Here is a 26,593-nt window from a genome sequence, read left to right on the forward strand (position 1 = left end):
GAGGTGGCGTGAAGTCGGAGGGTTGTCCTTTCGCATTCTCACTGGAGTTCTCCGGCTCAAAGTCTTACGCCATGAACTGTATAGTTTAGGTAGGAAGGTATCTGCGAGTGAATACACGGTTGAATGGACGCGGAAAATATCCCGACTTGCCTTAGGAAGTGAAATTGTCTAGAAATAAGAGGTACTCTTCCTGAAGAGCAACCTAGCTTATAAGTTATGCTGTGTTTGTTCAGGTGATCTTGTAGTCGGTGACATGAGGAGTCAACAGTCGTTGAAACTCAGCCCCCAAGAAAGCTTGCTTTGTCCTTGGCAACAGAACCATACCCACTCGGCGAAAGACATTTTCCTGCCTGCCCGTGATGGGCGCAAGACATAGCATTGCGCAGGACAACTGCTTGTTCTTCTCCTGTAGCTTGAAGGGGTAGCTTCCTACAAGCGCAAGATGGCTCACCCTTTCCGCATCTGGGTCCCCGTCACCATGATCCAGAGACGCACCTCCCGCCATGAAAGAAAGCTGTGTGTCGATCGGGACATATGCAACCTCCCCCTCATTTTCGTCATATGTGACAACCTCTCGCTTCACGGGAATCAAAGGTCCCCTCAACGTCACTGTTCCTCCTCCTTGCCCAAACACCGCCGCTGGCGGAGGCTCTTTGACTTCGAAATCGAGCAGCTCAACCCATAATTTTGGATCGACCCCGTACCATACCCAACTGATGAAACTGACAGGTCTTCCACAGGAGGGCCACGCCCATGAAGGAAACAGATCCGGATATATCTGTTCCGAGACAGGTTCTCCCGAGACATGCCACAAGAGCAGGTCCGGTAAAAGCGATAACCAGCACCCAAAGAAATATTCGTCCCTTTTGTAAATGTTCGGCCACCTCCGTTGCAAAGCCACAGCAATACCCTCCAAGGCCGCGACTCTATCGCCGAACTGCGTGAGTAGCCGGCCCGAGTAGGTTGCAACTATATCAGACCACAGGTACGAGTACGTTTTGCTGAGTTCAGCCTCGGAGAACAGATTGTTTACCGACATGTGATTGATGCCGTATCTCCGAGTAAACACACGGTCCCCTGCCTCTGTCTTGATGTGTGGACTGGGATTCCTGCATTCGCATTGCACCTCGGTGGCACACGTCCATGACATTTCTCCTTTTCCAATATACAGCGATCTCTTGGCTAAGAATCGTTCCTGAAATGTCCATCCACGTTCCTCAACAACGTTGAGGGCGTCTGTGGGATCTTGATCAAAGGTTTCGTGTGCCCAGTGTCCCGGTAGAGATCGGCACCGCTCGTGCTCCATTTGCTCCACGACAATCGTTTCTCTGTAATCAGATGATTCGTTGTCGTTATTGGCATACCGGGAAAAGTCTAACCCTATTATCTTTGGTGGAGAGGGCTGCATTTCGGGTGGCCCAAGCGGGCAGCCCTCAAGCGAGCCTGAAGAGCCAGCAGCAGACAGAACAAGAAGTGCGCCGGAGTAAATGTCGGCCATCTGAGGAATCTGTGCTATTTTGTCGCGTGGATCATCCTGGATGATGCAAAGGGCGTCGACCCATAGATAACGCTGGCAGAGGTGTTTACAGGCAATGACTGCGTCTCTGATGGTGGAAGGAAGTGACAGCATCGGGATTCCGGCTGCATGTTGTTTGAGGTTGGCGGTGTTGGTGCAAAGGTTCCCTTGTTTGCCCCAGCAGTAGCTGAGGGCGACATACCCCGTCCGTGGATGAAGTTCTTGATGCTGCGTATTTACTAAGCGGATGTGTTCGACGTCTGAAATATCCAACAGTCGCCTCGGCAATAGATACTCTGCATCGTGTTCATTACAAGCCTCGTGTGATGTGACACATTCTGAAAGCCATTCTTTGGCGAGGGCAAAACGATGTTCGGGAGTTGTCCTGATGGGGCGGAAATTGACATGGGTAGCTTTATGTGCTATCGGCAGGCCTACTATGGGGTCCAACAAGGGTCGTTCACCCTTGTACCTGTCTATAGACGCTCGTTTCAGCAACTGAATGGTTTCTGTAGTCTTGATCGAACATGTCTTAGTAGCACTCACCACCAGTTTCATAAATCTTATATCCCGGTGCTGTCTCAAAGGTGTCTCCTGGCCTGATGACCCCAATTTCGAGCGTGTTGTCATGCCAGATACTTCCTACCAGGACAGTGCTGGCACTCCTGAGATCTGTGACATTATTCAGAATTTGTCCCAAGGCCCAGCACCGCGAACATTGGGCAGCGGATTCCAAAACCGTCGATAGCTGGACCTGCTTATCGTAGACATCGCCAAATAGTTCTTTGCAATGTGGGCACTGCTCCCAGGCTTTTGGGCTGCCTCTTAACTGCAGACCGGGTGTCGTTGTTTTTCGCTTCAGACGAAGCCGCAGCTTCAAGAACCGTGGAAAGCATCCCATAGCTATTGACTGAATCTTGAAAGAGGTGAAAGAGTTGTTGAGTTGTGGATGAAAGGGCTAGTCGGTTGGGCTGAATTGCGGTGCTCTCCGCTCTGTCAGGTCACAAAACTTCCCGACCTTTCTCCGATCCACTCAGAGACTAAAATCGTGTTGCCCACTCACCCAACATCATCATCAACTTTCCACTTCCTACCAATAGGTATATCTGGGCCAACTGTTGACCCTTCAAGCTTGTGCAATCTTGCACACCTGGAAATAGCGCGATTCAGTGACGTGACTGCATCGCAATGCGTGCTCGCTTGCCATGAACATATATTGCAAGAATCCAACCCCTAAAGCCTCTCAAACTCCCCAGGCAACTTCTCCCCCTCAACCCAAGCCCTCACACCTCCCGCAAACAACTCGGGAAATTGCATATCCCACCCATGCACCCCCTCCCTCAACACAAACCCTCCCGACCCATCCTCAGGCCACCCACCCCCTTGGTCTGTTCTCCTGCTCCTCAACGCCTCCGCCGTCCTAACCATCATACCAACATCATCCCCTTTAGCTCCCGCAACATGCAAAGTCCTCAATTCCAACCTCCTCACATCATCCAAACCAAACTCCAATATCCAAGGAAACATATCGTGCACCACCTCCCAAGTGATATTCCCCTTCATCTCCTCTATCAACTCAATATCCAGCTTCAACCCAAGCAACGAAGCCTGCCATTGATACAACCAACTCGGTACCCACCCTACCATCATCTTCATAGTGTAGTAAGTCAATCCCGGCCATTGCGCCATGAATAACCGTGCCCTGCTCGCGGGAGCAGCACCTGTCACAAAAAGAGAGAGGACTAGGTCGGGTTGGTCCAAGGCGAGGCATTGGGCTATGTACCCGCCCATTGAAACACCGACAACATGGGCCTTGCCGCCGTGGGCGTGTGAGCGGATGAGTTGCGCGACGTGCTGGGCTGAGTGGTCGGTGGTGCCTGGTTTGATGTGGCGGGAGGCGGAATGGAGTGGTAGGTCAGGGACGACGAGGTGGAAGTCCGAGAGGTAGGGGATGATGAGGGCGAATTCAAGACGGCAGGTGAAGCCGCCGTGGAGGAGGATGATTGTGGCGGGTTTGTCGTCGTTCCACGACGTGAAGGATAGCGACGTTGTGGGGGGAGGTGGGGTCATGGTGAAGGATGTGAAGCTGGAGTGTTTTTGAGGCTGGAATAGAAAGTGAATTTTGAGTGTAAAGTTGATTTGTCAGAAAGAGAAATAATTAACTCGGATTCAAGTCTAGGCCGAGCGGCCCGTGCGACCGATTGGCTCCGTCTCCATCTATGATAGGCATGCATTTCGAACCCTTCGTCTGGGTCATTGCCAAAAACCCTCTTCCTCACCATCACAGCACCAAATCTTTGAGACTCAATTCCCCAAAGAGAGCCCCAGAATGCGCTGCAAAAGACCCGAAAACCCCCCAGACTCTTCCTCCTCTTCCGTTTCCGGAGATCCTGCAGCTTGCAGTCAGCAACTTCCTCCCTGTGACAGCATCGAACAAAGGCCAACTTACGCCCAATAACATCAAACTTCGACTTGGTCTTTCCTGGATCAATCGCGCGAGCCGGGATCCCATGCAAACAAATGTACGCCCCTCGCTTGTGAGATTCTTGCACTTTTGAATCGATCTTGCTTCCAAGACCAAACCGATCGACAAGCGTGCTAAGCTTGAAAAAGTGGACATCTGTGAGCGTTGACGTGTCGATGGTGAGAATAAACCAGTCGTCTTCACCTGGCTCGCTTCTGCCCCATCTTTCCAGACAGAGTGCCCATCTTACGGCGTGCTGCTCGACCGAAAAGAACGTTATGAAAGGTGTCGGGCGCGTGCTACTCCAGTCGAAGTGATCCGCAACGGCGTCTTTGAAGAGTTGAGTAGCTCTGATTCTCGCGAATTGCGTGGTTGTGTCCCGGGCTTTGAGTCCACTGGTCTTGTTGTACAGTCCTGTATTTCCTCGGTATTGCACCCGGTAAAGATAACGCGGGAGGTCGCCGGGTGGGTGTCGATATGTGTCCATTGTTGATGTGCTCTCGACACTTTCTCGCCAAGCGGAAATTTCCTTGGATAACTCAGGTGCCAATAAGTAGTTGTTGAAGGGGAACGCCCCTGGCATTTAAGCCTTTGATCGTCGGGGGTTTCAATGTCGAAACTTCACCTGATAAGATGCGCAGTTTAACTAGCGAAGGATAAATAGTTGTGTGATTCAGCAGAGCCCCACGCACATGGTTGGTCGAGAGAGACACACATCGATGTACCTAAGTTAGCTAACCCAACAGACTCGGGGCCAGATAACAGAAAGAGAAGGTGTTGCGATGGTCTAGTGGTCGCCCAGCCTCCTCAGCCCAGAGCCTTTGCCTGGCTCAGTCTGGTGGTTGCTTGGCTTCGCCAAACTTCGTGACAAGGCTGTGACGGCGACCTAAAAGGGGATAACATTAGTTCCAGGGCTCTCCGAGCTGAGAGCCAAGACAATAGCAGTCTGCAGCCAGAACCACTGCCTTTTCCCTCACTACCACCACCACTTACCAATACTACGTATTGCCCACACTTCGATGCCTTCCATACATCCCACTCTCAATTTGTGGTCGGGTACTTGGGAAGGTCAAGCGGGAATGGGCGATGTGTGGAGTTGCTGTTTGGAAAGGTCGGATGGAATGCTGTGGGTTGCTACTGATTTGGGCTATATTTCGATCAGATCTCCAGCCGGCCAGTCAGTGCTGTCCATGGAGAAAGGGTGAAGGTAAGATAAATAACAGCCTCATTCCTTGCCAAGTTGGTAGGTACTCAGATCGCTTCCATGGCGAGCTTTTCCCTCTTGAACTTTTGGCTTCGAAGCAGGTTGTTGGCCTTGTAGCGGGGCGAACAGTGATGGTTTGGTAACAGCATTATGAACCACATTACCTCATCTTCAAACTTCTTGATCTACCTACAATATTATGCTGCGGGCTGTAAATCCTGTTGCATTTTAAGCCATTTCTACCTGTTTCAACCTGGGCAGAATTTGAGTACCTAGGTAGCCAAGTTTGCAAACGTGGGTACTACCTACGGACCTATGACATGGCCATACTGGCTGGGTGTGGTGCTCCATGCGCCTGCCTTTTCGTCAGACCCACACTCTGGTTGCTCTTTACGGCTTTGTTTTGTTTCTATAGCTTTTTCGTTCTGTTAGATTTCATCACCATCACCACTTTTGTCGTCGTATTTTGCCTCATTTTTGGTGCCAGTGACCCTGTCCCAGAACTAGGCCTACCCTATGCGAAGCATGGGGCTACACGGCCAATAATTTCGTAGGCTTAGCGAGCAACATAAGGTTAGCAACGCATGAACCCGAACGGATTTCAAGACCACATCCATCACCGAATGGCCGAACAGGCAGCGTTAATGTTAATGGTAGTGCTAAGCTACCTAGGTTTGATAGGCTAACCTATGTCGGTAGATAGATTGACACGAGACCCCTACAATCCAAGATGAAATCTCCGTCGGGCTTTCATATCACTGTGAAAAATCAAAGGGCTCACAATTCCACATGCTTAGTGTCTGTAGCAAAACGGGGGGAGGCAAAGGCTTCCACACTTGGCAACGGAGACATACCCAAAAGGCAGGCCTATCCTTGGGAAGATCTCACAGTTATCCAAGCTAGCTGGCGGATAAGAAAATCTCGTTCATCATACCTTCCTAAAGAGGGACCGAGTGAAGAAGGAACAACACGGAGATTTACCTAGGGAAGAGATCTTCGCACCGCTAGGTGGATGAGAGGGTTCAAGCAGAAGTCAGTGACTGCCTACCTAAGCTGACCACAACTCCCAATAGCAAATTCCTTTCTCTTCAACTGTCAGCTTCTCTCAATCTTACTTCTTCGAGCTGATCCTTACCCACTACCTCACTGAGAACATTTCAGTCCATCGATAGCACCGTCCATCATGGTAGGCGCCCTTCTTTGGTATTACACCGATGAGTAGGTACTGACAACTCGATCAACAGAAGCTCACCTCGCCGCCCCCATCCTTGCCGCCCTCACCGGCATCCAAGGCGTCCTCTCCGCCCCGGCAGCAAACTCCACCTCTGAGGCCCCCGATGCGATTGACTTCCTCTTCAAAAGACAAAGCAACTTGAGAGGCGAGTGGGACTGCCAGTTTGTCAACGCGGGCTGGAACCATGCAGCTCTCCGGGCCGACCACCAGGCATTCAACAGTGTCTTTGGCGATGCCCGCCTTACAGCGGCAGCGGGATAGTGCTACGTCGGCAGGTGCAACGGACGCGACTTTACATGGTGCAACACGTCTGCTACCACACGGACCGAGGTTTCCAACCAGCAAAACATTGTCGCCGACACCAATCCCGGCACCGGGAAGAACTGCATGTATGAAAACGGGTCTATTCATGTGGGATACTGGTGGGGGGCATCAGGAAGGGCTCAGGTATACCAAAGCGGATATTTGGAGATGCTAGATGAAGACGGGAAAGGCGTCGGTTGGCAGTGATGTGGGAGTTTGATGATGAAGATTTTTTGATGTTGGTAGTAAAGGTCGTAACAAAGTATGTTATACAAGACTTTGGTCAGTAATTTCGTTCATTGATTATCTGTGAAATGACACACATGGTCCAATGTCACAACTTGCAGCCTGTTAATTAAGGCACAACTTCACTGAAGGAAGCTTCTGGCAATCACATCAACACTGAAACTTTTGCTTCCACGCCCCACTACATAACATTAGACGTTGTCAAAAAGCTTGAGCCTATTGGCTCTGCACTGCAGTATAAAATCGCTGCCGCCTTTCTCACTTCATGCAACCTCCTCTTCTTCTCGTCTTCAGTAGGTATCATTGTACAGGTAAGGTACGTACTCCTTCCAACGTCGCTCCCCATCAAAACATCTTATCCCCTTATACTCAAAAAGAAATGCGTCCTCAGAATCCAATTTCTTATCATGGAAAAAAATAAAAATCTTCCGACGGTGTTCGAACTGTCGTACGTAGAAGCAAGCGCGCATGCCTCGAGTATTTCATCATTGAACACATCAAACCATTTGGCCGGTTTCGTTGAACTGGATTGAGTTTATATGAGAGCCAAAGAACTTGTGGGCAAATCTGTTGATATTAGTGATGCCTACTGGAAAAGAACTGGGAAAGGAAGGAAAAGGCCGTGGCTCAGGCTGCAAGAAGAAGAGCAAGGCAGTGAGTGGATGGTCAGTGCCCACGCCGCACAGTTTAAATGTGTTCCTGGCTCCTTCTTGGGGAAGGAACGAACGTAGAAAGATGATCATGGGGGCGGAAGGGGCGGTGGTTTCCAAAGGGCAGGTGGGAGGGGACCATGTCAGCCGAAGCTTAATCGAGGAAGGAGGGACTGGGGAGCAGTGAAGTAACTTGACGGTGGTGATATCCAAAAGCATTGTCACAAAACTTGCTGGAAGCGACATCAGCTTGGGGTTGATAGAGATCTCACAAAGAATTTGCTGGATCGGGGTCTGTCACTTTCTGCAGCTGCTGGAAGGTTGGTTACATTGAACTTATCAAATAAAGCGGATGAAAAACCAACAACAAACACACTCGCCCTCCTCTCCTCAAGTCTTCCCAGAACTTATACATATACATGACAAAACAACCCCCCAAACCCCCCAAGCCCATCATGCGCCTCAATAACAGGAATCACATCAGGCGCAAGCCACTTCAAATCAAGCTTCCTCGTCGCAGCATCCCTCCCACCAAGCGTCACCTGCGCATTAACCCTCTTCTCCGGATCCATCATCTGCCAAATCCACCACAACCTATCCAGCGACGCGTGATGAAAATAAAAGATTGGGTCCCCAGGTGAAACCATCGGATCGCCACCGGGGTCTCCCCCCGATATGTAATGACCAGCTGTGTGGATCCCAAAGTTGTACGGATCGCTCACGTTCCGGGGTGGTGTGAGCAAGGTGTTGTAGAAGGTGTTGATGTCCTTGGACTTGGTGAGGAGGTTGTACGCGCGGTCTGCCGTGGCGCCGAGGGCCGCGTCGACGCTGATGTCGCGGCGCATGCAGCGAGGGTTGTACCCGGTGCCGTTGGAGATTGGGTTTCTGGGCACGTTGTTCATGACGGGGGCGCCGGGACCGATGTTGGCTGTGTACCTGTTGGAAGAAAGCTAGTTAGATACCTAAAGTGGCAGTGGATAGATGTCGAAGAAGGAACGAACTCTGTGAAGGGGCCGTCAACAACGCATCCACCTCCGCCGCCCGGTTTGATCGTTCCGGTACCGGTGCGAAGGCCGGTGTACTTGGGGTCCGGCAAGCCGTTGCCACCCATACTTGTCGCGTTGCCGTTGAAGAGGGCTGAATTCTTTGGATCTTTGGTGTAGCGGTCGTAGTTCATGTACTTTTCATCATCAAGAACAGTTAGCAAACCTTCGACGAGGAAGGCAAGGGATCCGTCATACCGGGTGATATCCCTTATAGCCACACTCGTTACGAAGAGCCGTCTCATACGCAAGCAAGAAATACTTGTGGGCAGGGAACAAGCCAATCGTGTCGTGCAGAGAACCGGCATTCGTCAGGTGATAGGCCATGAAATCGTCGTACCGGGTCCGAGCTCCTGGGAACTGGCTCTTGGGCGCCTTGGATGGCGCCTTCATCAGGCAGAGCGTGGCGTTGATGAAGTCGGATCGTTGTTCGATGGTCATGTCGCCCCTGAGATACAAGTTAAATCTGGGGCAATCACTGAGGGTTAGGTAGAAGGTTGCCATACCACTCTCTCCGTACTCCCGCGTTCTCCAGTGTGCAGCCGTTGTTCTTGCCCGCGGCGATCTTCTGGCTCATGTACGCATCAACCTTGGCCATGGTCTCGTCCGACAGCTTGTCGACGACATCTAAGGGGTAGAAGCCGTTGCGTTGTCTGGTATGAGGTCAGTCATAACCACAGATGGCAACCGGAGCTCCAACTGATAATGACACTCACACGTTCACTTTGGTTCTCCAATCCCTTGGAGCCACCACTCCGGCAAGAGCCGAGGGCACCAAGATTGCAACACTCCAAATAGACCGCATTTTTGCGCACTTGGTTTTGTTGATCAAAGCTCCAGCGTCTCTGGCGGCCAGAACCTGATGGGGATTTCAGGTTGGAGGGACATTTTGTAGAATACACGGACATTCTCCTTGCCAGCATTTCAAAGTGATGGAGGGGACAGGCAATTCCGTACGCGTCGACTCTATATGACGACCTTTAAATTCGATGCTATCATTGGACTGGTTATTAAACTAGTCCCTGTAGGTGGTCCGGCATATGAGATTCTGCTGGTTGAGGTCGAACCTTAAACTGCCGTCCTTCCGAGCCGTGTTTTAAGATAGATGCCTAACCCCAGAGTTTTGGTCACCCGATTAGGTTACATGTTTTCTTTCGTGCAGGGTTCTAGTTGTGCGACGGTTGAACTGATGATAGAACAGGTATGGTTGGTGAGGTCGGTTTCGTTTTGATCAGCAGGGCATGAACATCTCAAGTTCAATGCGATAGCTGGACGTACCTGAGGTATCTGGTTGTACAACTTTCTTATAGACGGACTGGTTTCATGATTCCATACACCTTAGCAGCATCAAGCATACATGGGTATGGGGGCATTATCACAGCAGCTAATCTCAATATGTGGTCGTGGTACCACTCGTAACATCCTGATATATGCTGCTGGGAAGAACTCGATAACTCCTACGCAATCATCCGCGGCAACCTTCCCTCTCCCCGCAGCCGCCATCTATCTGATGGTAACCAATGACGATCCATTAGATTGTGCTGGCGTTGCTTGTTCCGTTAGCTACCCCCTTTGCCGTTCAGCCGAGAGATTCCATGCCGGCAGTTCCCCCCTGTCGTGAGACTCCCACCACATTCACACCATATATGAGACTCGACCGTCAGATAAGTACCTACACACAAAGAAAGTGTTGTTAAAACTGGTTGAGTTTAATTCGGAATCTAACGGACAAAAAATGCACATCGCTAATTTCCGCGTGGCTCTCCTCTGCGGAGTCACCCTCGCAAATCAAGACTGCACCACAACCTCCCAATCCCCTTCTTACTGGAGCATCAATGACCTGGTATTAAAGGTCTACGACTGGGACAAGGGTGGTTCGATGGGAACATTTGGGTTTACATCATTTTCCTCAGCAACAAACAAGACGGTGGAGTGTCTGGCTCAGGACGTTGATCTAGCAAACTTGTGGGAGGATGGGTCGTGGTCAAAGTGCAGTGATCCTAGGGTAGAGTTTCGGTTTGATTTCGAGGAGATGAGCTTGAGTTTGAAGGAAACGTGGACGTGTGAAGGGTCTCCGGGGTGAGTACCTTACCTACCTATGCCGTACCATCAGGCGTTGAGAACTTGGCTGATATTTGCGTAGAGTTACCTTCAATGCCAACGCGACAGGACTTATGATGTTGCATGGTTGTCTGGATAGTGATACAGATAAGGGTGTTGAGTCTGATTGTTATGTCATGGAGTTTGACATGGCGGGTGATGTTACCTCTTCAGCGGTGATATAGTTGATTATTGCAATGTCTTTCTCAGGCTGAGCGATGATCATATTTATGAGAAGGCGTCTCGATCAAATTTTCATTGTAATTAAGTTCATTGTGTATCTATCGCAAACATGAACCGAGAAAGCATAAACATTAGCCATTACATAATAATGAACCTTCACTCCTTCAAACAGCTCGAAACCCATCACCAGCTGTCCCTGTATTCGGGTCAGGTCGCTGAAGGGACACGGGCGACTGAGTCTGGACAGAAGTCTGCATCGGACTAATGACAACAGTCCCAGACCCCATTGATGCGAGCACTGCGTTTGGATTACCCAACACCGGCCCGGAAGAAGCAGCCGTAGTCCCACCAACCACCGAGGAAGGAGGACCAGGATAAACCGGCAGAGGCGTATCGTCCTCCACCCGCCGACCTCCTGTCCCAGCTCCTCCATTACCACCGCCAGTATCTCCACGTCTTTCCGTCTCGATGTTCTCCCCATGACGCCTCGGCTTTCTTTCCCCCAGCCAATCCACCGGGTACCGTTGCCTGAATCCGAACTGAAACCACAATTTGATCTTCATTTTAAGGGGCATCGCCTTCCACTGCTCCCTCAGCTCAGACTGGTCCTCCGGCTTCCTTGCATCCTCTACGATTGTAAACCCAATAGTAAAAATGAAGATTAATATCCAGCAAACCGTTCCCAACCGGAGGGCCGTCCTGCCCATCATCAGCCGCCCGAACCAAAAGAAGTTTTCGACAAATCCAAGAAGAAAGACGGACGGGATGACAGTCGCGATGATGACCTTCCACGGCTCGACCTTGCTGCACTTCCCGGCGTAAGTATAAGGGCAGCGTTCCTCTTGAGTCAGCGGTCGCGGCCCGCCAGGGCGATGGCACTCCTGGACGTAAGTTGTGTTGAGGCTGCTGACAACCGAGTCATAGTATGTGCGTGCATGAGGGCCACCGTGGCGGGTTGGGGGTAGATCAGTCGGCTTGACGTGGATCTCCCTGACTAGTGATGGGTTGTATCCCTTTGTCGAATGCGTCTGGACTGGGAGGACGGTGGCTTTGGGGAGCATGTACTCGGTGAGGAATTCGGACGGGAACCAGCCGGCCCAGGGTTGGAGGCTGGTGGATGTGGTAAACTCGAACGGGGTTGGGCAGCTGGCTGGGGCGGTGAGGATGTGGTCAATGATCCAAAGGTCGGTCGTGAATTGGGACCGAGTTGATGGCGATGGCAACTGGGACCAGTCTTCTAGCTCTGACCGGGGGATGGCGTCAGTGGGCAGAACGATGGTGGACATCACAATGTCCCAATCGATATTGGTTATTGCTATTGAGAACGCGGGTGTGACACCGGTGGGGATGTTGGTATGTTTCACTGTAAAGCGGCGTAGACCGTAGGTCTTGCTGCATGATCTTGTCCCAGTTAAAACCTCCGGATTGCAGCCGTACGGCAAGTAGGATGTTGCATAGGCCTGTAACTCTGTGCCAGTCCACCCAGTCCACTCGCTGGCCAGCGCTCGCTGAAACCCAGTGGCCATGATGGCCAGTGAGGCCAATGTGCCCGTTCGTTGCATGATAAAGATGCAAGGAATGGAAAGAGAGAAGAGATCATTACGAAGACAGCAAGGGATTCCGATGCTTTTATGAGGCCCATGCATTGTCAAAAGAGATGAGGCCTTGGCAACAGGGAACTAACGTCGGAACAGATGATTTTTCCCCGTAGTCCATCCAACCATAGGGCAGAATTTGGAGTGCCAAGGTGATGCCAAACCAACCAAGCTCAATAGCCATATGATAGGGCTGATTCGGTCGCGAAACCACCCCCCACCCCCATCAAGCAAACCTGGACCCAAAAGCCATGTGTGTGTGTGTGTATCATCAGTCTCACTATCGTCGTAAGTGAGGGCTTCGGATTGATGTGTGCTCCTTGCTCAGAGGTGAGGTCAAGGGGCCCCAAAGCATTCGAAGCAAGGTCCACCCGATTACCAAATGTTGTCGCAATAAAGACTTAACACTAAGATATGCTGAAATTCCTGGGATAGATCCGATGGCCTTACTCGGAGTAAGCTGCTCCCTAGTTGTTATTCTCCCCATTTAGGCAGCTGGTTGCATCGGACTCAATGTCGTGTCGAAGATTGCTTGTTTTGTGACGGTAGCGGCTATCGTGATTGGTCAATGGTTGTGCAACTATCCTGAAGCCTCCGGACTATGTGACGGGCTTGGAGAGGCGTCATAGAGTTCAAGAGGAACCGTCCCTGATCGCCCCGGAGTCCGCTTGGAGCTCGGGCCATCTGGACTGCTTTATTATTAGGGTTTCCGGCAGTTCGTCTGGCCGTTAATTTCTTCAATCTAACCAATATTGCTATCATTACCTCAGACATTATGGCACAACCAAGCCTAACAGGACTACCGAATGAGCTTCTCCTGCGCATCTGTTAACTCCCCTCCGACTCGCACTTTCCTGGTCTGAAAGCGCTTGCACAAGCCAATAAACATTCTTTCTCCGTTGCTGTCGCTGCCCTTATCGACACTATTACCTTCTATATTGATAAACCCGCTCCATTGGCTTAAGTTGTTGAGGGCTATAAACGAGCACTCCAGATACGGAACCATAATTTGTTCGCCGCCTCATTATCGTCGGTCGCATGAGACAGTCAGACACCGAGACCAATCCGTTTTACGCTGGATATGCAAACCGATCCTGGCATTTATCACTGCCCTCGACCACAGACTTCGACACAACTCGCGCGAATCTGCATAGTTTCCTTTCCGGGTCTACGAACCGACACGGCGCGATCCCTTTAACTCCAACACTTAAACCCCGGCTTCTTCGTCAAATGGATACGCCAGCCAGGCAGGCCTATGAGGGTGATCGGCATTAGCAATCATTGGCAGCCCTCATCTCCCAGCTTCCGTGCCTACAAGATGTTGTCTATCGATGCCCGTCACAGTTCCCACCTTGCTTGCTCATGGCATTGCACGCCAAGCAAATAAAAGCTCATTTACATCTTCAAATGTTCAGACTGTGCAGCGCCTTCGACAACTCGCCAACGATTGATACTCACGAGTGGAACGTCATCACTTCTCCATGTCTCTACAGTGTCTGGGTTCGGTACTACAACATGTCATATAATAATAAAAACAACCCTAGACTCTACTCCCTCCAGCTGCGTGTTCTCGAGTGGGATGCTCAAGCAGCCGCTGGCCTTAGCCGGCCTAAAAGAAGTCTATATAATCTACGACTATACCGCCGAACTGGCTTCCTTCGGCAATCCTGACAAGCATCCAGACGAATATCGTGTATGTCGCAACGCGTCTCGCAACCCAGTCAAAAAATCCCAGGAGGCCACGGGGGTCACCCTTTTCCGAAAGGCCGATTGACACATCTAAACCTCAGCCACAGTATACACGCGTGCGAAACACAAGATCATATTCATACCGGGGATTGGACAACCCCCCTTGGGCAACTTGAGACTAGGGACGGGCCGTGGAATGCTTTGACAGATTTCGCTATGCTGCAGAGCTTGACTCTGGATCATGCAGTTTCTGCAAAACAGCTTATCGCGCTAACAATAACGTCCTTCCTCGCACTTCAGCAGCCTTTCGTTAGCCTGCGAATTACCACGGCGCGACGGATCTCGTGTGCCCCTCACACCAGTGGAGGCCGACTACTACCAAGAGGTCGCTCGTTTCCTGGACAGCCTGCCCTCTCTAAGGGCGCTCGAAATCACTGGATGAGATCATTCCGTCTTTAGATTCTGCTTCGATTGTCCCAGATTGTAGAGCCTCTCGCTGCTTCCCTTACGAAAATAGGAAGGCCAAAGCCCCGTCGGTTATATGCAGAACTACGTTACTATTCAGGGTCTAGCTATGCTCACCAGGTCTTTTCTAGCGCTAACCGATCTCGCCGTTTTAATTACGAGGTCAAGAGGAGATGCTACAGAGATTGCCTGTTACAAGTTAATTAGTGACAATCGTCCCCAACTGCACCGCCTGACGCTGATGCTAGATTGCTTACCTCCAAGGCACATTCAGTCAAGCGGCCAGCATGACAAGCAAGCCATACCTCTGGTGAAGCCGTACCCATTAACACCCGTGTCTCGCATTCCTCCCTCTATAGTCTCCATCCTAGACCAAGACAGAGATGAGACCGCTGATGACTATTGGCGTGTACAGGACTACCGCAACGGACACGTCTACGACATTTTCATAAACAGTGCCCTCAACGCCTTCCTGGCTCGAGACATCTTTTTCCGCGGTGAGGGGCAACGTGGATACCTTACTTGTATAATCTTATAGAGGCGAGAATCTGTCACAAAAAGGACCACCGCCACGTTGCGGCATGTGGTTTAACGGGCGCTCAAGGGATCCTGCCGGGCACCTACTCAAACCATTTCTTCATGCCATTTCCAAATCGTGGATAGTGGAACGAATGAACAGCCAGCTGGTGGTTACGGAACTCACCAGCGAGGAGCCTGACAAGTGGCTGAAGAATTCGTTGAGCCTTAAATCATGGAAAGGTCATGGACTATTTCAGGCGTGTGTGGCCTGCGAAAAAGGCCGGGAGTGGAGGGTGGTGGGGAGACTGGGAGAGCTGAGGTATTCAGATTGGATAGAATCGGCTTGCGACGGTACTTTCTTTTCTGGTTCTGCGGTACGAATTTACGGTCAGCAGTCATTCTGCAATGCGATTTATCAGTTAGATTGAAGTCCGATCTTGTCATTGGACTCACTTCAACCCTCTTTTACAAGCTCCTGGAAGGATTTTCTGCAGTTGGATCCCAGGCTGAATCAGGCAGGTGGAAATATCGTGGGATGGACGATGCCACCCCATCGCCCCGTAAGCTTCCGGAATGGGACCGGGAATGATACTGTTGAGCGGGGGGCCAGAGCCTCGTTGGCAATAAATACATATCATGTCCTTAATTTTTTTTATTTAAAAAAAAGCAGCTTTCCTTTGTGAGACTCATCCTGTCTAAGGTACCTTAGAGATCCAAGAATTTAAACATCATGCAGCTCCCCAAAGTCCTGACAGCAATCTTCTACTTCTTCCTCAAAGTCCAGGCCGTCCTCCTTCCCGTCCCTCACACGCCCTACCTCGCCAGATGGACAACCTCAGAACTCATCAACCATGGGTTCCCAGACCCATTCAACACATCCCACACCCGCCGAATCATGATCTCGCGCTACACCCCAGTTCGAAGACGAGACTGTCTTGAAATCTGCCGGCTTCCTTACATGCCTGAATTCATCGCCTCGGTAGAGGATGAGATCTTCCAGGCCGACATGGGCGACACACCCTGGCCACGAGGCGTGCTTGCTTCGCTAGAGGTGAAGATGTGCTGCAAGGAGAGACGACGTGACCATCACGACAAACCACGCCCGCTTCTTCTCCTCGGTCCCGGCCTCAACACAACACGGTATTGGTACTCGGGCATGGGGCAGAGTCTCGCTGGGATGGGCTTTGAAGTCGTGGTGATGGACCACCCTTACGAGACGGACGTGGTGCAATACCCTGATGGCACCGTCATTTACGGGGGACGGGTTCCTGCGGATGCGGAGGCTGTGGAGGAGTTGAGGTTTGCGTTGGAGGTTAGGGCGAAGGATGCGACTCTTGTTCTTGACTGGCTCAAGGTTCCTAAATCAGCCAAGGTTGGCTTTGTGGGGAGTTCGTTTGGTGGACCGGCTGCTGCTGTGGCGATGAGGCGGGATGGGAGGATTGCTGCGGGGGTTAATCTTGATGGGGGTATGTTTGGTGCTGGGGTTGCTGAGGGTGGGGCGGTGAGGCCGTTTTTGATTTTCGGGGCAGATGGGCATAATACTACAACTGATGAGACTTGGGGACGGTTTTGGGATGCTACTGCGGAGAGGAGGCCTGGGTTGTGGATGAAGGAGTTGAGTGTGGTTAATGCGACGCATAGGACGTTTTTGGACTTTTCGTTGGTTGGGGAGGTTAGTGAGGAGTTGAGGAGGGTTGGGTTCGGAGGTGTGGTTAGTGGGGTTTGGGCGATGGAGATGATGACGGAGTATTTGGCGGATTTTTTTCGGTTTGCGTTGATGGGGAAGGGGGAGGGGTTGCTTGCTGGGGAGAGTGGGAGGTTTCCTGAGGTGAAGTTTTTGAGATCGCAGGGGACACAACCACTGTAATATGGTCAATATTTACTCTACCAATGTTCAAAGGAGCACGTTAGGAATAGTTACACAGACCAATAAACCTAGGTACTCGACGAAGGCTTGCTGAACCTCCGACCTCCGCTCAGTCTCCCGCCAGCCATTTACATCAGCGCATGTGTTACACAACCCCAATATCGCACGGCAATCACTTTCTTGTTATACCAAGCAGGTCACGTTGTGCTGTCATGTAATGTTCAAGCTCACCGCCTACCTATTAATTCGTCGGGCGTCATTGGGCTTCATCAAAAGTCTCCCACTCAACAACCAACATCTCGAAGGACCGAAACTAAGACGATACAAAAAAATATGGAGCTATACCGCTGTTTATCGCTTCCCGATTTCCTCTATCGGGTCCAATACGTAGGGACTAAAACCGAAGAAGACTCGAATGGTGGACTCATGGCTCAGCACCGTGTACCCCGCAGGGGCTTTGGACGATAAGGACTTCAAACAAGCAGTTTACAACCAATTCGACTGGGATTATAAAGGCCGCACTCCCTTCATTTCCTGCTTTTCAGACAAAGACTTCGCCATCAAGTGGGCCTGTAAAATCATGAGATCTTCACGGAGATGTTCACAGAAAAAGGAGTGGACCCTTTTTACTATCGACACTTGGCTTCTTTCGCACTCTGTCTATGTTTACAAACTGAGCAGATTCATCGACTATATGGATATTCGGACTCCCGGTAGGGCGGAGGAAGTTTACAAACCAGGGGCCTATATCTGTTTACATAGCATTCCTTCTGACGCAATTGTTGAGGCAGAGAAATGGATGAATCCTCGCGGAGCATCAAAATCCCCTCTATAGGTAAGTATCTTGCCCTTAAATAGATGCATCTAAATGTGGTCGCTAACCCATCCGTTACTTTACAGTGCCATCATGTCGTCCAAGCAACACCAATATGGTCGAATATCGGGATGATCAGATAGCAAAGGATTCTGAGTAGATGGAGAAGCATACTAGACTTTTCGAATCGTTGTCGAGATTTCTGACGTCTCTCTCTCTCTTGAACTACGCAAAACGACACATTCTCTTTCATCATCTTCAGACAATGTACTTCATTTGATGGATATGGAGAAGCGGCCCTCGCTCCCGAACGCCATGACCATGGTTGCCGAAGCTCTTGAGTCTTGGGGCTCTGTGTTGGGTGTTGTTACCAAGGATAACAACAAGAAGACTTGGGGGGAGATTCTCGAGGAAGTGACACAAGGTCTGGAGCCCGTTGTTCCAAGGTTAGACGAAGCAAGACCTTGTTGGGGAGTATCTGAGGAGTCTGTGGATCTTACCCTTGGCATGGGGAGGGGGGGGGGCTCTCTTTGGAAACACATGATGCGTGAGTCTCAGATATACATCGGAGACTGTGAAATATATGGGAGTCCACCGACACAGGGACTCATCACATTCACTTGTATGTAGTCCGCAATACTTTCAGCTCAGCGTCTCTTTTTTGATGTATCATTTTCATAATCGAAGCTTAATTTGATAGAGCTGTGGTTAATGTTGTTAGAAACACGAGTGATGGCCAGCGTCGAGTCCAGTTTGGATTAGATCCTTGTGATCAACAGTGACAGGATCATCAGGAGACCGCTCCACTTAAATTTGCAACTCATGCAGGTACAGGTACTCGGTTACGGGCTCAACACGAAATACGGACTCGAGACTAACGTGCGGCGCAGTAGATGCAGGCGATGTCCGCCTATCTAGGTGCATATCCCGAACTTGGGGCTGATATCAATACCTGTAGTTTGTCGTGCTGAGATCTGCTTCTGACTAGGTAGTTACCTCATTCCAGCCCGCTTGCATCCTCCATTTTAAGGTATGTCAATTTTCACATCGGTCCCCGGTAGGGGTCTTTTTTGGCCTGTTCATATATGTTCCCTCTTCCTCTTTCGAACATTGCCGGCACATACTCCGTCAAACGTCTGATGCATGATGATAGCTCGCCTTGTTCTCAAATTCGCTGTGTAATGGGGCTGTGAGTTCAGAGAGCGACATTGCAACATTCTCCACTATCATGGCAACATTCATTGACCATGGCCATGTAATGAGCTCCCCTGCAGATATAGCTTGCAACTGTCTTAGCGGGTGCAACCTTACAAGAAATACTTCGTGTCGTGGGTGCAAGTCCCTGAAATGCCCCACGGACGGTTTATGTTTTATGTAACGGTCCCCTGCAAAGATGGCTAATCAAAACATGGATCGTGGTGCAGTTGGTTGCACAAGTTCTTCAGCGTCTGCACCATGCATGAGTGGATTGGTAGTGTCAAACAACCAACTGAATTCCGGATTAGATCCGGTGGCTTGGTGCTGGGAATAGCAGGCTGGATACCCTGCCGGGTCGAACGCATACAGGGTCACCCGACGTCGTTGGCGTTATAATTGATTATAGCGGAGCCACCAACGCATGGTTCTTTTCGCGACTGTAGGATTACAATCTAAATAGTTGCATCCTTCTACCATGTAGCTAGTTGTGATGGAGATGCTGCTTGCTAGCGCTGACGAGTTTGAAGAGCCTTGCCAGTAACAATTGGTGATAAGTTTTTGATCCCGCTGTAGTCTATGTCGAAGACGCACCATGGAATCAATACCTCAGTACCTTAGGTAAAATAGCCAAACGATACTCCGCCTGCTAACCTTTGACAGTTACGACCTCCCGTAACGTTCTCCAATGCTGTCTTCAGTAGATATCTAAACAGCCCAAACTGTGATGTACCAAATGGTCACGGAGCTCAGTTGTCATCCCAGGAGTCTCTCCCAGACATACAAATGAGAGCTCTTTCCGTTGCTACATCCGAAAGCTGTTGGCGATTGTTTCTGGGATACAATGGTCCTAGACTGATGATCCTAGTTGATGAAGGAGCATAGATACTTGCCTTCCGATCCACTTTACTGAACACCGGCCTGTTGTTGGTCGAACTGTCGAGTAGACGAAGGCCATTTATCCTTGCAAGACTTCGTTGGCAGGTGTTCTGCGCTTAGGGACCCTGTCTAGTCAAGGACCAAAATACGACTCTCCCATCTCGAGGCCAAGTGGACTTAGGCGATGGACGTACCTCAAGGTGATGTGAACGCCAGCCAATTCTTCTATAAAGACAGCAGTCCAATCTCTCAAAACACTCTTCTCTCTTCATCCCTCAGATCATCACATCCATCTATTCTCATCCATCTTCACAGCCCAACTCCAAACCACACCATCGCCTCAATCCCAGGTCAACACCTCAGGTTCGTCTTAGCCCATTCCCACACCTCAGCCCGCAGCTCGCTTTCTTCTAACCACTGCTCTCATCCACAGCCGTCAAAATGATGTTCAAGCCCTCCACCGTTCTCTACGCCGTTCTCGGCCTCGCCACCTTTGGCAACGCCGCTGCCGTCCCTGCCGAGGACACCACCGCTGCCGCCCCCCTCGAGAAGCGCGTCTGGCTCAGCAACTTTGACATGCAGGCTCTCTGCAGGCAGCAAGTCCACAACGCCGCGTCTGCCATTCGCAAGGGCAACAAGTGCCAGGATTGGAGGTGCATCTACAACAACGTGGAATATCATGCCAACATGGCACTGTACTGCTCCGACAAGCACGGTACTCAGGCGTATGCTGCCTGCGGTGGTGGCACCGTCTGGGATTGGCAGTGCCACGATCGCAACTAAGCGCGCGGCCTGGTCCTGAACTGACGGTTGCTCAACAATCAGCGGGTTGGTTGGAACAGTTGGAAAGGGATGTTGCGGGGTTTCAAGTGTTTCGGTTCGACAGATGTTTGTTTTGCTGGGAGATATCGGTGTTTCTTCTATTTGTGATATATCATAGGGAGATTTGTACTTAGCCTCTGGTGCAGATGGAACTGATTTATCTGTCTTGTTTATTGTGCCTGGCTGTCTTTCTGTTCTTGAATTGTCGGTGTTTTTTTCGTGACTTCCTTATCGGTGGGGTCTGATGATGATTGCACCTACCTTGTGGGTAGCTGTCTCTTACATTGCTTTTAATCCTTCAGGTCCAGTTATTTAGGCAGCAGCTCTACTTCCCCTCTTTCTAATCAGCTTTCACTTCATTTGACACACAACAATCGCAGCATCTTATCCAGTGTACCTCAATCCAGCAATTCAATATGGAGGTGTATTATGGAATCAACACTGAAAACAGGGATAATACTATCTGGTCAACCCGAAGACTATATCTTCGTCTCTTAGAAACCTTCCCCAAATTTGTCCACGACTTCCAAGCGAAGTGGAACGACTGGCATCAAGCTATCTCGGCTGACGAGTTCGTATCCATCCCTAGCATCCATTCTATCCATTTGCTAACGTAAGGTAACCCGCAGCTCATCAACATGGTCGTCAGTCCCTTCCTTCACAGCCCTCACCGCACTCGGTCCCCAGATCATACCTCTCGTCGTCTACCAGTTGGCTCTTGACCAAAACGACAAGACGGCCGTACATCTCTGTACCTTTATTCCCTACTTCCCTCGCGCGAGCCCTCGTGACACTGACGTATGATGCTGCTCCCCCTCGCGATGTAGACTTAGCCCTGGGACCTGACAGCTCCTACCTACTTGACGTTCTCGAAAATGAAAATTCCCCTGGGTTGCAGATCTTGCGCGCCTCCTTCGACCGCAACAGGGCGGTACGCAACGCTCTCGCCGACTGGGCCGAATATTGCGAGCGAGTTTCCCGCCACAGCTCGTCAAGCATATATACCGAGTGTGCTGAGTATGAGACCTTGGTCAACTTTGGGGAGAGTATTATCCCGCATGTAATGTTGCAATATGCGAACGATATCAAAGTCCAGATTGAACCAAATGCGGTCTCACGTGCGAGTGGTATTGGCCGGGGTGTGCTGTTCTGGTATGAGCTGCTTCATGAGCTGGTGTGGGGCTGTAAGACGGGGGGGCAGACGTGGGTGTTTGAGGATGTGTATAATCGGTGGGAGGGGTGGTTTCAGGGGGGAAGTGGTGTTGGAGGGGCGCCTAGGTATCGTGGGTAGGGTGCTTGATGGAGAGGTATACTTGGTCATTCTCCCTCGGCCGTTAGAGTCCGTTGGTTGGTTTTTCTTGCTTAAAATGGCAGATCGTCCCATATTTATACTGAAAGACTGTCTTGGCCTTTGTGGTATTGGACATGGATAGACATGGAGTCAGTTTGGGTCTCTGTTGGTTGTGTTACCTGCACCTAAGGAATTGCTTCTGATCATCTCAAAGGATAGGGGTTCTATGTTACCGAAAATGGTCAACCCTCACCTGTCAGAGTGACCTACCCTGGCTGTATTATGTCCGGAATATTCCGCGGACTGTTTCCTCCGGATGGTGCTACAGTGACGTCGGGGTGCATCGCGCCCACCATTCACATCCAGGTACCTGTTACACGACTTGAGTAAGGCAGCCAGACTCTTTTCATAGGTTTATTGGATTCAATGTCCGCACAGCCATGCGATGCTCAACTCCTTAAAAGCCCCGTCATGCTTGGCATTGGGTTCTGATGAATCCTTCCCTCTGACAACCAAGATCTTCATAGCTGCCAACACCGACTATGGATCCACGTTGGTATCATTGCTGTGAGCCGATTTTCCATCAGAGATTTACCGAGTCCAATATCAAGGGAGCCAAATCGATTACACCTCTGAAGGCTTGAAGGCTGCCAAAACCACCAGCTACAGGAACTCAAGCGCCGGCCAATCTCAGTTCACACGGGATGTTCAAAGCCACTTTACATGGGGCTATCATCGACCCTCCCCATTCATCTCGTTCTTTTCGGACAAAGACTATGCTGAGAACTGGGCTTGCAGTGAAGCCTGGCGTAAAGGCAAGCCTGTCGAAGAAAAGTGGACTCTCCTGACCATCGATACCTCGAGACTTTTTGAGGAAAACGTCTACTTATTCAAGCTTGGCACGCTGGTCGAGGAGTTCAAGTTGGAGATACCAAATGGAGCACAGAAGCATATCCGACATGCGTACATTTGCCTAAACAAGATTCCGATTACCGCGATAACGAAGGAGAGGAACCCCAATGAGGTCAAAGAGGGTGAGCGAATGGATTGATCTCATCACTCTTATAATAGTTGCTGACTGAAGGCTGCAGATCGTAGGATAGCGAAACTGGAGGTTAAAATACAGGCTGATATAGAGGCTGACGCGAGGGCGGAAACATACTTCGGTTATGATAGTGACGACTCAGCGATTGTGAACAACTGCAACGACAACATCATGAGGATCATTGAGGGGGACTGGGATTGAGATGGTTGGCCCAACTTCCAAGACCCCCACCCCGCTTATCTTATCCTAGCTTCGCAAGCCTCTCCGCGGGCATGTCCAATCATCTTTTAGCGTCTGGAACAGGGGTGGTTCTGCGCGTCCGGGCCGACCCTGTAATGCCCCGCCGCACCTGCACTCTGATGCAGCCGCCGTACCATCCATTCCTCACACGCCAGTCCATCTCGAAACACTTCTTCCCCAAACACATAACCTCCGTTCTCATCGCCATGGCCCGCACTCGAGCTCAAACAGCGGCCCGAAGGGCGCTCCCATCGTCGGCGGTTGCATACATTTGAGGCATAGGTTGGTGAGACTCCTCTGCTGGCAAGTAAACCACCTGATCATAGGCCTTTGCTCGCAGTGTGGACGCAACCCTTGATGCCTTTCTTGACTTTCCCAGTTAATTTAAATGGTCCCAATTAGTAGGGGGTTTTTTGTGCTTGCAAGCTGTGGTTGATAATGTAAAATCTTTTAAGGAGCTGGAAGGACGGGTGGTTACTTCCACAGATCGGCCGGTCAGAGCAAATGCTGTATGGGATTTGCTGATTCCGATATCGTGGACCTGATAAGGGGTAAGCTTGGAAACGGTGGCACCAGTTAACAAGCACGTAGTGGACGTAAGAACAATAACAACGGGTAACCTGAATAGGGATTAGAATACCTTCTGTAATAAAGACCATAAGCTCACCCTTCTAAACGTGCACATCTCGCCGGGGAAAGTATAAAGGCAGGACAGTTGATTGTGCCAAAGCTATGAAGAGTCGTGTTTTCAAGGTCTTCAAGCGAGTGATATAGGAGTGCACTGAATCGAACTGTGAACGGCGTAGTTGAACGAATTCCAAGAACATCTGTGCCGCGTTGATGCGGCCGGTCGTGTGTATGGTTTTCTCCACGAGGTCGAATGTAACTGTTGTGGGTCTTTCTCTATTCATTTACCAGCCGTTATTTTTCAGGAAGACTGATGATCTTTGGTTCCATCAGCGTTGTGCGAAGTATGTGCCGTGCCATGGCCCGTTCCTGATGCTCAGACTTTTGCCAAGTGTGGCATCAGCCGGAATCGGGCACGGTTTGAAGGACGTAATCATCTTAAACCTTTAGCTTTAAGAGCATCAAGGAGACTTGATTTCCATATTTCGTAGTTGTCTTCACCCGTAGAGGAGGGGACAGAGATATCATGAAATTCTATACGCATTAAAGTCTATGTAAAACGTTCTCGTCGTTGGCGTAAGTATTTTAGAACGTAATTAGATGGCGTGATACATGGCGTTTAATCCAGCCGTTTATTAAAAGAGTGTAAAATTTATAAAAGATAGCGATGTAAAGCTAAGAGTTTAACAATTTAAGGTCAAAAGTTTAACGATTTAGGGTTAAAGATGTATAGCGATTTAAAGCCAATAAAATTGCCAAAGCAACGACTGGGTTGATCTCATCTCGATTGTGTCTTCTCTAGGAGAAGTCTCTGCAGTCGCACTCAGGGAGAGTGCTGGCTGGGATGGCATAATTATGCGGAGGGTTAGGGTCTACTGTATCCCTCCAACAACATGTCTTGTACGCCTTTAAGGGCCCAATTGGTATATACTTAGTCTACATCATCCTGTTACTGAGGGACATTTTCCGTCCTGTTTAGAAAAGCTCGCGCTCATGGGGACTCGGACTCCTTACTATGCATTGACGTCTTCCGGCGTGGGAACTCGCAAATTACCAAAGGAGGAATTCGTCCTGAGTATTATCTTCTCCCCTTGCTGATTTTGCACAACACTTTGGAGCCTCAAATCGTTTCACTTCGACCACTTTGCTATCTCTATATTTGGAGAACCTGAAAGTGTGCACTTGCTAAAAGTTTCTAAACTGGAAGACCAACCGACCCAAAGCAAGCTCTTGTGAACAATGGTACTCTCGCGTACATGCAACCTGTCAGTCTAACCTAGCGTACCTGCTTGACCACTCACAACCTGCCAGATTCACATACCCAAAATAGAATTATGAAGCGGGCTGGTGGCTGAGGTTTGGCGGAAGCAGAATAAGAAGGTGCAGGCGGACGGAGCAGGGCTCGGGATTTTCCCCTGCCAGCGGCATCATGCAAAATGCCGCGGTTGTGAGCCCCGCATAATTCTGCACAAAACCACCATGCAAATCCTCCAAGGAAGTTACCATTATTCACGTAGCTCACGGCATCTCCGCCAAAAATGGTAACGTCCTTGCCCGGGCCTATCCAGTAACGTCAGTATATGGTGAAGTAGATAGCGATTGGAACGAAATGTCGACGTTTTGTGAGTATGTCCAGCGGTCTCCTCTCTGCCATTATAACGGGAATGACCGCGTTAATTCCTTCCAAAGATGAAGTCTTGTCTCGACTTTTAGTGAAATGACATCAAAGGGCCGAACCACTTTAACCTGGCTCGCTCCCTAGCCCATCATTCCTTGTGACGTGATGGTAAAAAGCACTGCCTGCCCAATCGTGAAAGAAGTGCAGCTGACCCTCTTCCCTTTTGCCCCGCGGTGTTCCCTGCAAGGGTCCGGAAAATCTGCCCCTGGTTTACCCCTGAGCACCTCAGGGTCACCTGTCTCTTAGAGACGGTTGCGACCATCTACTCCTCACCATGGACTTAGGTTCTAGATGTTCGGATTTCATTAAGGGATATCCTTTCCAGTGTGTCATCGAGCATCGGTACTGATTCGCCGGTTGCTGAGCCTACTGGAATATATTTAAAGTTATAATCTTAATATGAATAGTAATTATAGAGGGTTTAATAACGGGCTACTGGTACGCCTAAGGAAAAAACGGAAGTTATGATTTGTTTTGGTTGTATAGCCGAATGGTCCTTGGACCCACTTTAGCTTAGGGTGATCCTCACTGCGCTCACCTTTTGCTTACCTTGTGAGACCAATACGGACTGAGCCAAAAATTTTGTCGGGTGTGACTATATAGGTAAGGTCTGCATTGTTGGTGCCGGTGCTGATGGTTTTTATACCGCGATGATGCTTAAGTTCCGGGGCATTGACTTCGACGTCGTCGAAGCCAGCGACCATGTCGGAGGGCGGTGTGCTACACACAGCTTTGTCGGAGTCGGCCCCGACTGCGCACATGATTATTATGACATGGGTGCCATGAGGATCCCCAAAATCGGCTCGATGAAATCGACACTCAATCTAATCAAGAGCCCGTCCCTGCTCAACATTCCTGACAGTCTGGTTGAGTATGTGTACACGGTTTACACGGTGGACTGCCAGGGTAATCCGACTTACTATGA

General features: G+C 50.2%; 10 protein-coding genes across 10 annotated transcripts, besides 12 other annotated features; 6 read left to right on the forward strand and 4 right to left on the reverse strand.

Annotated features, from left to right (window-relative positions):
- Nucleotides 1-229: 229 nt before the first annotated feature.
- PODANS_6_2390 (uncharacterized protein) lies at nt 230-2,417 on the reverse strand (the record flags this gene model as incomplete). Its single annotated transcript, XM_001910223.1, has 2 exons — nt 230-1,992; nt 2,063-2,417. The coding sequence occupies 2 exons, from the start codon at nt 2,415-2,417 to the stop codon at nt 230-232; spliced, it is 2,118 nt and encodes a 705-aa protein (XP_001910258.1).
- Nucleotides 2,418-2,749: 332 nt separating this feature from the next.
- PODANS_6_2380 (uncharacterized protein) lies at nt 2,750-3,586 on the reverse strand (the record flags this gene model as incomplete). The annotated part of the gene is made up of 1 exon (XM_001910224.1): nt 2,750-3,586. The coding sequence occupies one exon, from the start codon at nt 3,584-3,586 to the stop codon at nt 2,750-2,752; it is 837 nt and encodes a 278-aa protein (XP_001910259.1).
- Nucleotides 3,587-8,024: 4,438 nt separating this feature from the next.
- On the reverse strand, nt 8,025-9,465 carry PODANS_6_2370 (uncharacterized protein; the record flags this gene model as incomplete). The annotated part of the gene is made up of 5 exons (XM_001910225.1): nt 8,025-8,553; nt 8,619-8,797; nt 8,859-9,108; nt 9,167-9,287; nt 9,450-9,465. The coding sequence occupies 5 exons, from the start codon at nt 9,463-9,465 to the stop codon at nt 8,025-8,027; spliced, it is 1,095 nt and encodes a 364-aa protein (XP_001910260.1).
- Nucleotides 9,466-10,395: 930 nt separating this feature from the next.
- PODANS_6_2360 (uncharacterized protein) lies at nt 10,396-10,945 on the forward strand (the record flags this gene model as incomplete). The annotated part of the gene is made up of 2 exons (XM_001910226.1): nt 10,396-10,739; nt 10,804-10,945. The coding sequence occupies 2 exons, from the start codon at nt 10,396-10,398 to the stop codon at nt 10,943-10,945; spliced, it is 486 nt and encodes a 161-aa protein (XP_001910261.1).
- Nucleotides 10,458-10,934: a repeat region (rgion duplique sur le chromosome 6).
- A 162-nt stretch (nt 10,946-11,107) lies between the features above and the next one.
- On the reverse strand, nt 11,108-12,589 carry PODANS_6_2350 (uncharacterized protein; the record flags this gene model as incomplete). The annotated part of the gene is made up of 1 exon (XM_001910227.1): nt 11,108-12,589. The coding sequence occupies one exon, from the start codon at nt 12,587-12,589 to the stop codon at nt 11,108-11,110; it is 1,482 nt and encodes a 493-aa protein (XP_001910262.1).
- Nucleotides 11,431-12,746: a repeat region (rgion duplique sur le chromosome 2).
- A 352-nt stretch (nt 12,747-13,098) lies between these two features.
- Nucleotides 13,099-13,738: a repeat region (duplication segmentale d'une rgion du chromosome 2).
- Nucleotides 13,631-13,696: a sequence feature.
- A 75-nt stretch (nt 13,739-13,813) lies between the features above and the next one.
- Nucleotides 13,814-14,206: a sequence feature.
- A 93-nt stretch (nt 14,207-14,299) lies between these two features.
- Nucleotides 14,300-14,338: a sequence feature.
- An 81-nt stretch (nt 14,339-14,419) lies between these two features.
- Nucleotides 14,420-14,512: a sequence feature.
- A 13-nt stretch (nt 14,513-14,525) lies between these two features.
- Nucleotides 14,526-14,555: a sequence feature.
- A 39-nt stretch (nt 14,556-14,594) lies between these two features.
- Nucleotides 14,595-14,696: a sequence feature.
- A 48-nt stretch (nt 14,697-14,744) lies between these two features.
- Nucleotides 14,745-15,189: a sequence feature.
- A 106-nt stretch (nt 15,190-15,295) lies between these two features.
- Nucleotides 15,296-15,636: a sequence feature.
- Nucleotides 15,637-15,941: 305 nt separating this feature from the next.
- On the forward strand, nt 15,942-17,078 carry PODANS_6_2340 (uncharacterized protein; the record flags this gene model as incomplete). The annotated part of the gene is made up of 1 exon (XM_001910228.1): nt 15,942-17,078. One exon carries the CDS (start codon nt 15,942-15,944, stop codon nt 17,076-17,078), a length of 1,137 nt encoding a protein of 378 aa, XP_001910263.1.
- Nucleotides 17,079-17,493: 415 nt separating this feature from the next.
- PODANS_6_2330 (uncharacterized protein) lies at nt 17,494-17,913 on the forward strand (the record flags this gene model as incomplete). Its single annotated transcript, XM_001910229.1, has 1 exon — nt 17,494-17,913. One exon carries the CDS (start codon nt 17,494-17,496, stop codon nt 17,911-17,913), a length of 420 nt encoding a protein of 139 aa, XP_001910264.1.
- Nucleotides 17,914-20,406: 2,493 nt separating this feature from the next.
- Nucleotides 20,407-20,748, forward strand: PODANS_6_2325 (uncharacterized protein; the record flags this gene model as incomplete). Its single annotated transcript, XM_001910230.1, has 1 exon — nt 20,407-20,748. One exon carries the CDS (start codon nt 20,407-20,409, stop codon nt 20,746-20,748), a length of 342 nt encoding a protein of 113 aa, XP_001910265.1.
- Nucleotides 20,749-21,203: 455 nt separating this feature from the next.
- PODANS_6_2320 (uncharacterized protein) lies at nt 21,204-22,078 on the forward strand (the record flags this gene model as incomplete). The annotated part of the gene is made up of 3 exons (XM_001910231.1): nt 21,204-21,358; nt 21,417-21,538; nt 21,615-22,078. 3 exons carry the CDS (start codon nt 21,204-21,206, stop codon nt 22,076-22,078), a joined length of 741 nt encoding a protein of 246 aa, XP_001910266.1.
- A 3,965-nt stretch (nt 22,079-26,043) lies between these two features.
- Nucleotides 26,044-26,274: a long terminal repeat (schoutedenella).
- Nucleotides 26,275-26,318: 44 nt separating this feature from the next.
- On the forward strand, nt 26,319-26,591 carry PODANS_6_2310 (uncharacterized protein; the record flags this gene model as incomplete). The annotated part of the gene is made up of 1 exon (XM_001910232.1): nt 26,319-26,591. A coding segment is annotated over one exon (273 nt), but the record flags the coding sequence as incomplete, so codon positions are not given.
- Nucleotides 26,592-26,593: the final 2 nt, after the last annotated feature.

This window comes from Podospora anserina, chromosome 6, assembly GCF_000226545.1.
Source record: "Podospora anserina S mat+ genomic DNA chromosome 6, supercontig 2".
Taxonomy (NCBI): Eukaryota; Fungi; Ascomycota; class Sordariomycetes; order Sordariales; family Podosporaceae; genus Podospora; species Podospora anserina.